General features: G+C 48.4%; 2 protein-coding genes across 4 annotated transcripts; one reads left to right on the top strand and one right to left on the bottom strand.

Moving 5' to 3' along the window:
- Positions 1–519: 519 nt before the first annotated feature.
- Positions 520–2,934, bottom strand: BUD31 (BUD31 spliceosome associated protein). Of its 3 annotated transcripts, none has more exons than XM_075058927.1 (5): positions 2,775–2,934; positions 2,148–2,328; positions 1,457–1,579; positions 1,061–1,227; positions 520–713 (listed from the first exon to the last, which is right to left on the bottom strand). In XM_075058927.1, exons 2-5 carry the CDS (start codon positions 2,239–2,241, stop codon positions 663–665), a joined length of 435 nt encoding a protein of 144 aa, XP_074915028.1. In that variant the 5' UTR covers positions 2,242–2,328; positions 2,775–2,934; the 3' UTR covers positions 520–662. The 3 variants fall into 3 exon arrangements, with proteins under 3 accessions (XP_074915028.1, XP_074915029.1, XP_074915030.1); XM_075058928.1 differs by having other exon boundaries at positions 2,630–2,785; XM_075058929.1 differs by having other exon boundaries at positions 2,635–2,782.
- Positions 2,935–3,128: 194 nt separating this feature from the next.
- Positions 3,129–12,443, top strand: PDAP1 (PDGFA associated protein 1). Its single transcript, XM_075058964.1, has 6 exons — positions 3,129–3,222; positions 7,215–7,306; positions 9,238–9,345; positions 9,752–9,873; positions 10,759–10,910; positions 11,611–12,443. The coding sequence occupies exons 1-6, from the start codon at positions 3,210–3,212 to the stop codon at positions 11,667–11,669; spliced, it is 546 nt and encodes a 181-aa protein (XP_074915065.1). The 5' UTR covers positions 3,129–3,209; the 3' UTR covers positions 11,670–12,443.

Raw genomic sequence — 12,443 nt, forward strand, 5'->3', positions numbered from 1 at the left:
CTGTGCTCAACGAGGAAGAAGCAAAATCAGATTTAACAGTGGTTTAGCTTGGTGCTAGTTTTGTCTCTTTCCTGGGTGTATCTGGGCACTTAACATGTGACCTGTGGGTCTCTACAGGCTGCTGGCATTCCTGAGTGGATCTGTGCACTAATTACACTAATAATTACAAACCTTAGCAGAGAGTTCCAGTGAAATTTAGCTTCCTTCTACACAAGATCAGGGGTGAGTCTGAATCAGACTGGACATTTGAGAACTGTACTACTTCCTTTCCATACAACCTTTTAAATTCAGTTAGTTGAGAAAGAGGGATAAGAGCTGGTTAAAAAACAACCTACATTTAGAACACCTCAGAGTATGTAGAGCAACCTTACAACAAACCGACCAAAACACATCCACCAGGAGAATAGGGGCATAGAAATGTTTTGCCAGAAGATCGCACCACTCTCTCAGGAGGGCAGACCTTTATTTTAAAATAAATGGCTACACAAAAACCTACTCCAAAACGACCACCATTGCATATAGGATCCAGACGAATACGTTGCCGTTTTAATTGCTATACACAAATATCCAATCACACAGAAGGTGGCTGTAACTGCACTCATAGTCCGCTGTGCAGGATGATATCCCTCAGAGTTCAAAAAGTAGTCTTATGGCTAAAGGCTTCACCCAGAACAGCCTCTGCATCCGCAGTGAGTGCATTCAATGATTCTCCCCTGGAAAAGAAACATGAGGAGGGTATTTCAGCCAAGCTACGTGAGCAGACAGACCAGCAGGCTTGGGCCTCAAGGCAGAGAACGGGTCTGCGTGGGAAGGGTTTCTACCATCTATTTTTCTGTTGTTTCCCATACTTTAATGACTTTAAACGACTGCACGCCAAAGCTAACAGTAACTTTAGAAGCAACTAGATACCAACTCTACCAGCAAAGATAGAAAATGTTAGAACTGGAGGAAATGACCAGGAATAACAGTGCTACCTCCTCAGCTGTCCCTGAGCTAGCAGGAGTTAGAATGGGTACTGCAAGGGTCCAGACAAATAGAGGAACAAGTTAAAAACTCTTACCACTTCCAGCTTGCTTTTGGGGACCCTGCAGATGCAGTTGGTTCCAAAGTTGGTGTCCCGTGTCTGGATACACCGCAGGCAGCAGAGGTTCTCGTAACCCTGTTTTTTCCACTTTGCAATCAGGTTTTTGTCAGCATATCCTTCCTTGATGCAGTACTCGTACAGCTCTGTAGAGGAGCAGACACCATCACAAGTAGCTCTTGGGAAGCATTAGAAGACTCACTATCAGGAATTACTAGCTGTAGTAACTAGCAGTTAAAGCCAGGCAGCTGGCAGCCTTCCCTCCCCAGAAACCTGATCCTTCCCACCAATGCCCCAGTTCAGGCACATCCACAGGCGGACATCTTACTCTGTTCCGTTTTCCCCTGCCCACAGTAAAGCATTTGCGTTCCTCACCTCTGCTGATCGCTTTTCTTTTATAGAAGAGATCAAAGATGTAACGTGTTTTCTGGTGATGAATTCTGAAGATAGGCCAAAGGGATTCCACTTTCCTCTTCCCCTCGTGAGGCTCAGTCTCCGCTGGGAGGGAACACAAACACCAGGTTTCAGCTGACCATTCCAGGCAGCCAACTTATTTTCTTAGTCACTTTGCAATAAACTGTTGCAAGAACGTTCATAGCTTTAATACCTTATGGAGAGAAGACTGAGCTTAATGGGAGGAGATTCAAACAAAAGGGACCTGACCTGGAACAGCTCCTTTAGGAAATAAAACCAGAATGATAGTGGGGATGATGTGACCCACACTGGGACAGTGGGTGACTTCATGGCTGCCCTACTCGTCAGACCAGAGCAACAGCATGGACAAGAACCACCGGTCCATCCACACACACACTGGTGAGCTTCAGCCAGGGTTCGGCCACGGCGTGCCCTAAAACAACTGTACACCAAACCTCTGTGCTCTGTAACCAGGGCACACCCAGAAAAAAGCGACCAGTACCAGTCCAGTCTCAGTCTGCGCTATCACTGTGAGGCAGAGATATAAAAACCATCAATCTGTATTCACAGGGGAAGCTGTGCTTCGTGAAACGGTTAAGGATTACCTTGTTTCAGAGTCCCATCCCTGAAAAGACCCAGCTCTGCCACTTACCTTCTCTCATTTTCTGATCCAGCTCATCCAGCGTTGGCTCAATCAGCTCCCAGCCATCCGGGGGAGGCTTCCTGCTCCTCTTCACTTTGGGCATTGCCTCAGGAAGGAGAAAGGCAAAAGGCAAGGGGACGAGGCTTTGCCAGCACTCAGGTGTGCAGGTGCTTCAAAGTCCTGACAACCACTGGAGAAAAAAAAAAAAAAACAAAAGGAAAGGAAAAGAGTTGTCAGAGAGATTTCTCCTAAGATTTCTGCGCCCCTTTGCCGTTTTGCACTTCGATGATAAAAACAAGCTTTATCGAGCTCGTGAAAGAGGTAAAATCTCACCCAATGCAGCCCCAGGGTGAGCGCTGCACCCCCCTCACCGTTAACAAATCTTTTTTTTTTTTTTTTTCCTCCTCAGCAAAGTGAGGCGACAGCCGCCCCTCCCCCACCCTCCGGACCACCCTGAAGCAACAATTTCCCTCAGCTCCCACGAAAAATACCGAACCGGGACACCGGGCCGGGGCCTAGCGCGGCTCCCAGGACTCGCCGAGGTTCGGGCCGTGTTGGCGGCGGCGGAAGGGGAAGAGAAAAAGGAAGAGAAAGGGGGGGAGAGGCCCCGTCCCGCCGTCCGTCCCGCTCACCTACCGAGGAGCGCAGCTTCCGCTCCGCCGCCGCCGTCACCCGTGGGGCCTCTCGTACCGGGACCGCCCCGTGGCCCCGCCCCTCTGGGCTGCCCGCCGCAAATGCCTGAGGGAAATCCGCCCCGCCGTGCGCTCCTCCCCCCCTCCCCCCTCGCCCGCTTGCAGGGCGGTAGAGCGCGGCTCGGCGGAAGGGAAAGCGACCCCGCTGTCCGTTCGTTGCTGGGGGAACCGGAGGGGGGATTTTGCGGACGGCGGGAGCGGCGGCGCTGAGGGCAGCCCCGGAGCGGGGGGGAAGGGGGGGCGGGCTGATGACTGGGCGGACACCGAAGGCCGCGCTCCGCGCGCGGGGGGTGGGGGGGAGCGGCTTCCGCTTCCGGGTCGCCGCTCGGGGCCGGGGGGGGGCCTCGCTGCAGCTGCCGCAGCCGCCATCGCCGCCGCGATGCCGAAAGGAGGTGGGGGCCGGACTGGGCGGGAGGGGGGGATTCGCCCCTGAGAGAAACAGTGAGGGGGGAGAGGGTGCTGAGGGGGTGTGGGCACCTCAGACTTCGGGAGGAGGGGAGGGGCGTGGGGGGAGGCCCCGGCTGTGGAGGCTCGGGGGTTTGGGGGGGGGGGGGGGGCAGGGCTCGTTCTTCTCCCCCCCATCTGGGCTGTGGAGGTGCTGGGGAGGTGGGGGGGCAGGTCTCATTCCCTCGGGTCTCAAGGGAGGTCTCTTTCCCCGCTCTCCCCGGGCTTGGGAGGCTGAAGGTGGGGGGATGTCCTTTTTTCCCCCCCTTATCGGCCGCGGAGGGTCTTGGCCTCGGGGGGAGGGCTCGGTTTCTTCCCCCAGCCCGCTTCTGGAGGTCTTCGGTCCCCTTTCCTCCCCTCCTTCGAAGAGATGGCAGATTCTCCACGTTTCTCAGAGCTGGGGGCCCGATTCTGTGCCCCCTTCCTTCCCCCCCGCCCCCCCCCCAACAAGTGCTATGAGATCTCAACAGCCCCTGGGGGTGTCCGGCCCGTGGGGTGCCAGGTTCCCCCGTGGGACCGGGAGCGGGCTGGGCCCCATGTGCTCCCCGCTGGGCTGGAAACTGCAGCCGGTTCTCCCGGGTCAGGGCTTGGGGCACATGGATGCCCAGGGAGGGGAGTTTACAGCTACACCGGGGATCCCGGGGGATTCTCCTGGGGAGCACGGGCGGTGTGTGGTGGCCGACAGCTTTCCTGTCCCGGTGATGGAGGTCTTTGGGGCAGGGTATGGGGAATCCAAGTGGCTGGGCAGAGGGTCCAGCCCTGAGGATCAACGTGGGGGGGATGCGGAGGTGGTCTTGGGTTCGGGGGCTCCAAACGTGGCTCCTTTCATGTGGCTCCGGCAGCTCCGCATCTGGGTGTTATGGAGCGGGTACCGACTTGCTTGTGTGATTAAGGAGAGGTAATGAGGGACTGACAGGCTGTCAGGGCTGAGCTGGATCCACCCAGAACCTTCTCCAGATGCACCATCTGCATAATTGGCTCTTGTGCGAGCGTCTGTGCAACCCCAGTCATGTACATTAATGTAAACCAGCCTTCGTCATTCATCTTCTCTGTAGTTTGCTCCAATTTATTTCATCAGCATTTCCCAAGCTTTAGTACCAAATCTGCTTCCCTATTTAGATTTTCTTTAAGCACTTTATTTTGTGTACATTTGCACAATGTTAGTAGATAGGGCTGAAGCTTTCACATATTTTTTTTGTGACGGCAAAGAACTGTGGTGAGTTATAAGCCTGGTTGCCATATTTAAATACCCCGTAACTCGGGATTTCCTGCTCTGTATTGCATTGTAGTTTTAAATGTTTGTTTCAAACCTTTTGCTTCTTGTGAAAAGAGGGATCTTTGCTCACTTACCCCCCAGGTCAGTGGGAGTTATTGTATTGTGAGCAGAAGAGTGGATTTTTGCACTGACTGTTTAATATAAAATGGAGGGGAGGGTTAACCAGCCAATAATAAATTTTCTTGCAGGATTATTTCTGATTATTTTTTGAATACCTTGATTTAAAAAAAAAAGTGATTCTTTCACTATTCTTCCATTCTCTTTGATTTAAATTCTTTAATTATGCTGTTTAAAGCCAAAGACAAATGTATTTGAAAGTGTGCCTGCCTTAGGCAACAGTGGTCTTTACTGCAGGTGAAATCTGCAGGTGATTATATTTTAAAAGTGCTTCACAGAGGAGGACAAGAATCATTATCCCTATTTTACAGGTGGGGAAACTGAGGCACAGAGCTGAAGTCAGTTGTGCAGCATGATGTGGTAGGTCAGTGGCAGATGTAGGATGGGCACTCCGCTTGTCTGACCTGCGGTTTGATCTCCCTGTGAAGAGCAGAGCCCCATCCCTGCCCCGTGCTGAGCTCCCCACAGTCCCTCCAGCTGCTGAGCCGGTGGCACTGCTGCTCCTGCTCAAAAGGGGCCTTACTTCTCTGTGTGCAGACTCAAATATAAATGAGATTGATTCACTCTTCCATTTGCTTCTTTTTAGGCATTTAATGTAAGATAATTCCTCTTGAGCTGCTTTCCCCTCCTTATTACTGCTATTTATTTGCAGTAATAAGGCTTTTGTGTTCTTCAGTTCTGAGCCCAGTGTAAAATTCTGAGCTCAGCTGGACAAGAAGGCTGCCTGGCATCGGCTAAGCTTGTAGCATAGCGTTGGTTTGGTTTATTTAGGTTTCCTTGCTGTTACGTAGTGTGCCAAAGATACTACTGTTGTTCCATTTAGAGTGATGTCATTTGCTGGGCAGTGAGGTAATGTCTCCTGGGCTAGAGCGTTCCTGTGGCAGATCTTGTTCCCAGAGGGGGTCAGTATTGCCACGTGGGACGGTTGGGAACAGACAAACAGAAAACACACTGTCTTTGGGTGCAGCAAAGCTTTTGGTTGCGCTTATGGTTTGAATGCCCACAAGCTTCCACAGCTGAGCTCAGAGAGAAGAATCTGGTCTCTGCGCTTCCCCATTTCACGTGAGAAAAACACCTCAGGAGTCTCTGTAAGGCTTCACAGTGGGGTTTTTGAGATAGTTTATTCCACAGCTCAGCTTTTACTGTGCTAAAACTTATGAGAGTTTGTCTCTGCTGAGGCAGGAGGACTGGTCAGAAAACATTGAATTTGTAAAGGTCGGAGCCCAGAGAGGCTGCCTGTGCTGGCGCTCCGTCTCCCTCCAAGTCCAACAGCGCAGCCAGGTGTGGCCGTGGCACAGGGGTACAGTAGTGACAGATCTCCCACACATCCTGCACAGTCCTGAGGAAGGAGGGACGATCCCCTCAGCCCTCTCTGCCACCGTAAGGTTTCCGTTGTCCTCAGCAGGTGAAGCAGGGAGGGTGAGAGAGGACGTGAGGATTTCCTGCTCCTTCCATCGGACTTCAAAAACTCCTGCAGTAGCAGAGAGCTCCCTTGCCTGAGCTGTTTGCTTTTTGTCAATCTCACGTAGCAGTTGTACCTGGAGCTACCTAGCTCAAGGCTAGAGACTGACACTATTCAGCTTGCTTTCCAGCAGTTCTTTGAGCTGGAAGAATATAAACAGAGCAGTCACTTGCAGGAAGCATTAATGACTTCAGCAATCATTAATGAACAGAATTTTAAACTTGAGAGGAGATCTTAGCCAGGCAGCCCAGCCAGCTAAGCTGATACTCTCCTCTTCCTGGTTCCTAGAGCTTGTTTTTATTTTTCCTTATAAAGCAGTAAAACATGGAGGCTCCTTTTAGTAGTTCTTCAGCTCTCATTATAATTCCCAAAGCTTTTGTCCAATTAGCTTCCTATTTTCTCTTGGCACAGCCTTAGTGTAGGGGAGGGGTTAAGGAGGCAAGCTTGTTGGAGAGTTGGTTGTGACCGCGGCTGCCGCAGGAACATGCTGTGATTCCTTCTGCGCAGGAAACGCAGAGAGCGGCTGTGGGACTGAGCGGCCCTTGCCAGGCCGGGAAGTGAATCAGAGAGGCCACAAGCTTAGGCATGGGTGGGCAAGGAAGGGTGGCGTCACCGAGAGCTGAGGGAGCACTTGGAAGCTTGTTGCCTCATAACTGGTGTCACGGCTCTGCGATGGTTGAGGGATGGGGGTTCCCCCTTTGGGGAGTACCTTCCTGGCTCCCTCTCTGTAGGACAAACCTGTGCTTCGTTTGGAAAACACTGTACAGCTGATAGGCTGTTCTCCATTCTGGTGTCTCCAAAACCAGCCCAAGGGGAAAGAAAGAACTGACTCTCCGAGTATCTTTCTATGGATCAATAATCCCAATTTTCTACGTAACCTACCCAAAATTTTTGGAGTGTTTCACTGAGACTGGCAAGTTCAATGTGTCCTTTTTTCATCATTTCGATCATGTTTCGATCCTATCAGAGGAGCTATTTTGGTTTGTCCTATCTGCACTGAAAATCCAGAGAGAGTGCTGCAGGAGGAGTAGACCTTTCTGGAAGCTTATCACTAAACCATTTATTCATTTTATTTTTTTGTACAGGTAGAAAAGGAGGCCACAAAGGCCGAGCAAGACAGTACACAAGCCCTGAAGAGATTGATGCCCAGCTCCAAGCAGAAAAGCAAAAGGCAAGGGTATGTGTTTGCCTATGTTACGTGCTTACTGTTGTAGGTTATGGCTTGTACAGCATGCTTAACTTGCAGTTCATGAGAAATGGCAGCTTAGTCAAGTGTTTCAGGTCATTCTGTCAGTGGTCACAATATGAATTCTGAATATCTCTGTCTGGGGAGACTGCAAGGTGTGATCCAGTCTGGTTCCTCGCAGAAGTGAGGCCAGGTAGACCATCCAGTTCACAATTTGAAGGTTAAAGGATAGGGAACGTGATTACACAGCAGCTGTAGACATCTTTTCCCCCTGTATTTCATCATTCTAGTCTCCAGTGTCAGCTATTTTTTTTTATCCGTGCTCTGCAGCTTGGCTGTGGAGAAAAAGGGCTCATGTCTTCACGTCTTGTTGTATACTGAAATTATTATATTTGCCCTCTTTCTCTTCAGACTTGAAAGACCGAACTCCTTTGACTTCTTCCTGTACACATGATTTTCTTGTTTGCCTCTGACTTGTAGGGAGAGATAACAGAGTCCTTTTTTGGGCGTGTTCCTGTGCCCCAACATAGGATTGTAATGGCTCCCCCCACTTCTACAACTACCTGACTGGTGTTATAAAAGGCATGGCTAGTTTTTGCAGTACTTGCTCTCTTGTATTCCCAAGTTATCACAGCTATGATGGCACTCTCACTGCTGTTTTTCTGTGACTTTCTGAAAGTGCTGCCTAAGCCTAAATACACTATGCCAGCTGAAGCTTCACAGCACTGTCTACAGTAGGATAATTATACCCCATATAGGAAATACTGATGAATATCTCCGAGAAGGTGACTCTTTCAAGCAGTTACGAGCCATATTGTTGACTCCTTTTTAATGTTTTGACCAGCTGTAACTCAAGATGATTGTGTGGTTTGCTGCTTAGCCACATATTCCGACTTTGTGTTGGATTTGTTCTTCCGAAGTATAACTCCTCGGTTTGTTTTCTGATTCCACCTTCTTGGTATCATGCCATCTTTCCAAATTCTGAAACCACTTATGGGTCTGATCCTGTTTTCCAAAATTATTCCAACTCCTACCAGTGCGATGTCATTCACAAACTTTACTTTCAAGTTGTTAATAAAATACCAATTGGAAATGGAACAGAACAAGCAGGATCCCACTTGAAATGTCTGTCTTGTTTCAAAACAAACCAGAGAACTGCTCTTTGAGAAGGATTTCTTTTTTTGTTTTTGTAATAATCCATACCACATAGTGATGGTTACATCTAATGCTACTTTGTTAGGGAAAGCTTAAAAAAAAACCCCAAACAGTGAACAAAATTACTCCTCTTACTGCCCATAGCTCATACACTTTGCCAGTTGCTGTGATGTAGGATATTTGGCAATGGGAAGGCAAGCTGTGCATACCCATGTTGGTTCTTCTTATCTTCTAATGATTTACAAATTAATTCCTAGACTTCAGACTGGTAAAAGCTTTACTAAGAAGTCTGTAATTTCTTGGATAATAGTGTTCTGGTTGATGGTTGTCAATTTGCTCTTCTCTAGGGTTTTTTTTATCTAGATCTAGGATGGGATCCAGGTCTACGCTACATCTGTGTAGTTTCCAGTCTCTGAGATATTGTGCACTGGAAACCCAGGCCAAAATATCTCCTGGAGATCTTTCATTTGGGGAAAGTAAAGTGCTAGTTCTGTCTTTTACAGTCGTTTTCCTGTCCCATTACAGAGAGAGAACAGCAGAGTTGTTTAGAGGTGATCTGCTGGGGCAGGTGATGCATGCTTATGTGTTGAGAATGAGCTCCTGTTTTGTAACAGCCAGGCACCCTTGGTGTCAGAAGGGCCACATCAGGAACACCACTGCTCTTAGAGTTCGCTCTCATCCCTCCAAAATTACCTCATTTAAGAGTCACTGTTGGATTTGGGATTTTTATTGACATCCCTTTTCTCTCATTTCTTGTGATTTTGTAGGAAGAAGAGGAGCAAGAAGAAGGAGGTGAAGGAGCAACAGGGGACCCCAAAAAGGAGAAGAAGTCTTTAGATTCAGATGAGAGTGATGAAGATGATGAGGATTATCAGGTACTGTCATTCTCAGGGCACTTAATGCATTTGCACCACCTGGATTCTTGGGGCAGGAGAGAGATGCACACCCTTGACTCCCGAGTTCTCTTTGAGAGCTACCTATAGTAAATTTTTTATGGAAGACCTATTTTTAGAAGCCCAGAAAACCTTACTTGACAGCATTTTGTCCTCAGAATGAAAACTCGTGTATTTTTATAAGTGAAATGCAAAGGCAAGATTTCAAAAAAGGCTGAAGATGCCTGGTGGTATAAATCTTGGCTTGTAAATGGGTTTGCTGTCTGGTAGTAAAAACATCTTGACTTCTGCCTTTGCGGTGTGTTGCAGTGTATTTGATGAGCTCTGATACAACACAATGTTGGGTATGAGAGAGCTTCTTAACCTTCCTCTTGTCCTTGAACCTTAGCAAAAGCGCAAAGGAGTGGAAGGGTTGATAGACATAGAGAATCCCAATCGTGTAATTCAGACAACCAAAAAAGTAACTCAACTGGACCTGGATGGACCTAAGGAACTCTCACGACGAGAGCGGTGAGTCTTTCCTGCTGCCTTGGCAGGAGTTAGTGTGTTCCTGGCATTTCATCCTTGCTGGTGGCAGCAGCTTAACGCGGGGAGGTTTTTCCCTGGTGTGTATGCGTTTGGAAGCCCTTTAAATATGTTGCTGTCTAAAGCAGACACTGAACAGCAGCAAACTGGGGTGCAAAATGTCTTTCCTTACAAACTTCACAGAAGTTGTCTATCCTCTGGGAGTAGCTATGGCCGTCCTGGAGCCAGGCAGCTTGGCCAGGTGCGCTAAGAGAATGAAGTTTGTTGCTGTGGAGTGAATGTAGGCCATTCATTTCCTGAAGTTTTGTGCCAAAAATCAGACATAACTAAAATCCATTAACCAGAGGTCACCTTGGGGGCTGCTTTAATCTTGCTACAGGAGGTGCCCCAGTGACAGGTAGCAGTTTCCCAGATTGCAGGCGTCATGGTGAAAGCTTTGTCTGAGCAGATGAATAAGATGAGAACCAAAGTTTAATCTTCTAGTCTCATTTAGCAATGGAGAGTTTCAGAGTGAAAGATTTAAGCTCACTTATTTGGGATAGATTGCTTCAGCAGAAGTACACCTTTGAGGGTAAGGCTGGGAAAAACATGTCATGGTGCTGTGCAGTCGGGCTAATTCATTTGACCTCATTGTGTGTCAATATCCTTATTTAGCCGAATGAAGGTGGAAATAATCTCTCTCATCATCTGTGTTCAGACCCTGCAATAGATATAACCTGTGCTTGAAAACTGGTGACAGGGCCCCCCAGTCTCTGTGGGCAATCCATCTCTGTCTTCACCATCCTTCCCAGTCAGAAAGCTTCCCCCTCTCTGCCTGTACCTGCGTGCTTCCTTGGATACTCTGGTGACTGATGTGTTTCACTCAAACAGAGAGGAAATAGAGAAACAAAAGGCAAAAGAAAGATACATGAAAATGCACCTAGCTGGCAAAACAGAACAAGCGAAGGCAGATCTCGCCCGACTAGCCATCATTCGGAAGCAAAGGGAAGAAGCTGCCAGAAAGAAAGAAGAAGAAAGAAAAGGTTAGAGAGTAATTAATCATATCCTCTTACTTCTCTTTGCAATGGCTGTACTGCCAAGAGGCATGATTTCTCATATCACACATAGTAATCCCTCACCTCCTGAGATTGTGTGGTGTTGCTGAGTGTCATCACAATTCCTCTCATCACAACCAGGTTCAGCTGTTTCATTCTTACAAAGTCCTTGCTTTATAAAGCTCTAGGACATCTGAACAGGCAGCAGGAAAAGAGAAGGGAATTGCCTTTGATAACCGTGTTGTCCTCACCCTCCCAGGCAATGCTTGCTCTAGTTTGGGGGTTTAGCAGGTTCCTTGTGCTGGGTATGATCTATCTGCTTTGCATGCTGGGGATCCAAACTGTCCAGGGCACTTGCAGCACTCCTCCCCTGCCTGGATGTTCTCTTCAGCTCTAATAGATGTGAAGCAGAAGTCTGATGAGCATGTCTTCTCAGTGGCTTCCACTGAGGAGCTTGTGCATCAGCATCAGGGTAATTTGTGGACGCTTGAAGAGAGGCCAAGGATAGAAGGGAACATGCAAGGGGGGCTGCTCCTCTTAACTCTGGACGGGAGCTACCAGGGATTGGCAGGGAGGGTTGGATTTTTTCCCGTTACCTCACTGTACATGGCTAGTGGGATTTCAAGCCACCACCAGTCCCTGATATATGCTGTGAAATGACGACACCTCTGTTCTTTTCCTCCCCCAGCAAAAGACGAAGCGGCTATGGCAGGTAAAAGACTGCAGTCACTATCCCTTAACAAGTAAGCACAGGACATGCAAGAGGAGGAAACTCCAGGGAACTGTGCCTGGTGCCTGCCAGGAACTCTGTCGTGTTGCATACCATAGATGCCACGTAGGGTGTACTGCGGCATCGAAGTCACCTTCACCTCCAAGAGACACTGACGATGTGTTTGTCCTCATCCTGGCACAGATTTCCATTTGGGGTTAGGGGCAGCTGCTATCTTCGGTGCAGAACTGTGCTGAACAGCAATTCTCTGTAACAGTTTGGAAACCTGAATGTTTTTGCTGATTTTAGGATTCAGAACTCATAGACGGGGCAGGGCGGGAGGGAGCTGTGCGGGAGGGGAGCTGCTTCAAATATTAGATTGCAAGAAAATAGATTGTGGGGTCATTGTGGGGTGGGGCATGGGGTGGGGAATTTTGACTTGCTAGTGAAAGCCCAAAGGATAATGTATCTGAGGAATCCTTTTTGGGCAAATGGCCCATCAAATTTTGCTGCAGGGTGTTGCAGTATAAGCTGGGAGCCTGACTTCATGGACATCTGGAGTGCCGTTTCTTCCCGGTTTCATCCCTCCTTTCTTGCAGCCAGTCTCCCCTTTTCCCTCCTCTTCATTTTTTTTTTTTCTTCTCCTTATTAGGGATAGTGCCAGTTTTTAACCACATCATCCTTTGTTTAAAGGAAAAAAAACAAACAACATTAATTGTATCAGACCCAGATGGAAAAAAACTTGATAAAGTTTAAAAAACGACAACAACAGAACTTGTATATTTGGCTGATTAAAATGTAAGTTATCATAA

The sequence above is a fragment of the Buteo buteo genome, chromosome 27 (assembly GCF_964188355.1).
Source record: "Buteo buteo chromosome 27, bButBut1.hap1.1, whole genome shotgun sequence".
Classification (NCBI taxonomy): Eukaryota; Metazoa; Chordata; class Aves; order Accipitriformes; family Accipitridae; genus Buteo; species Buteo buteo.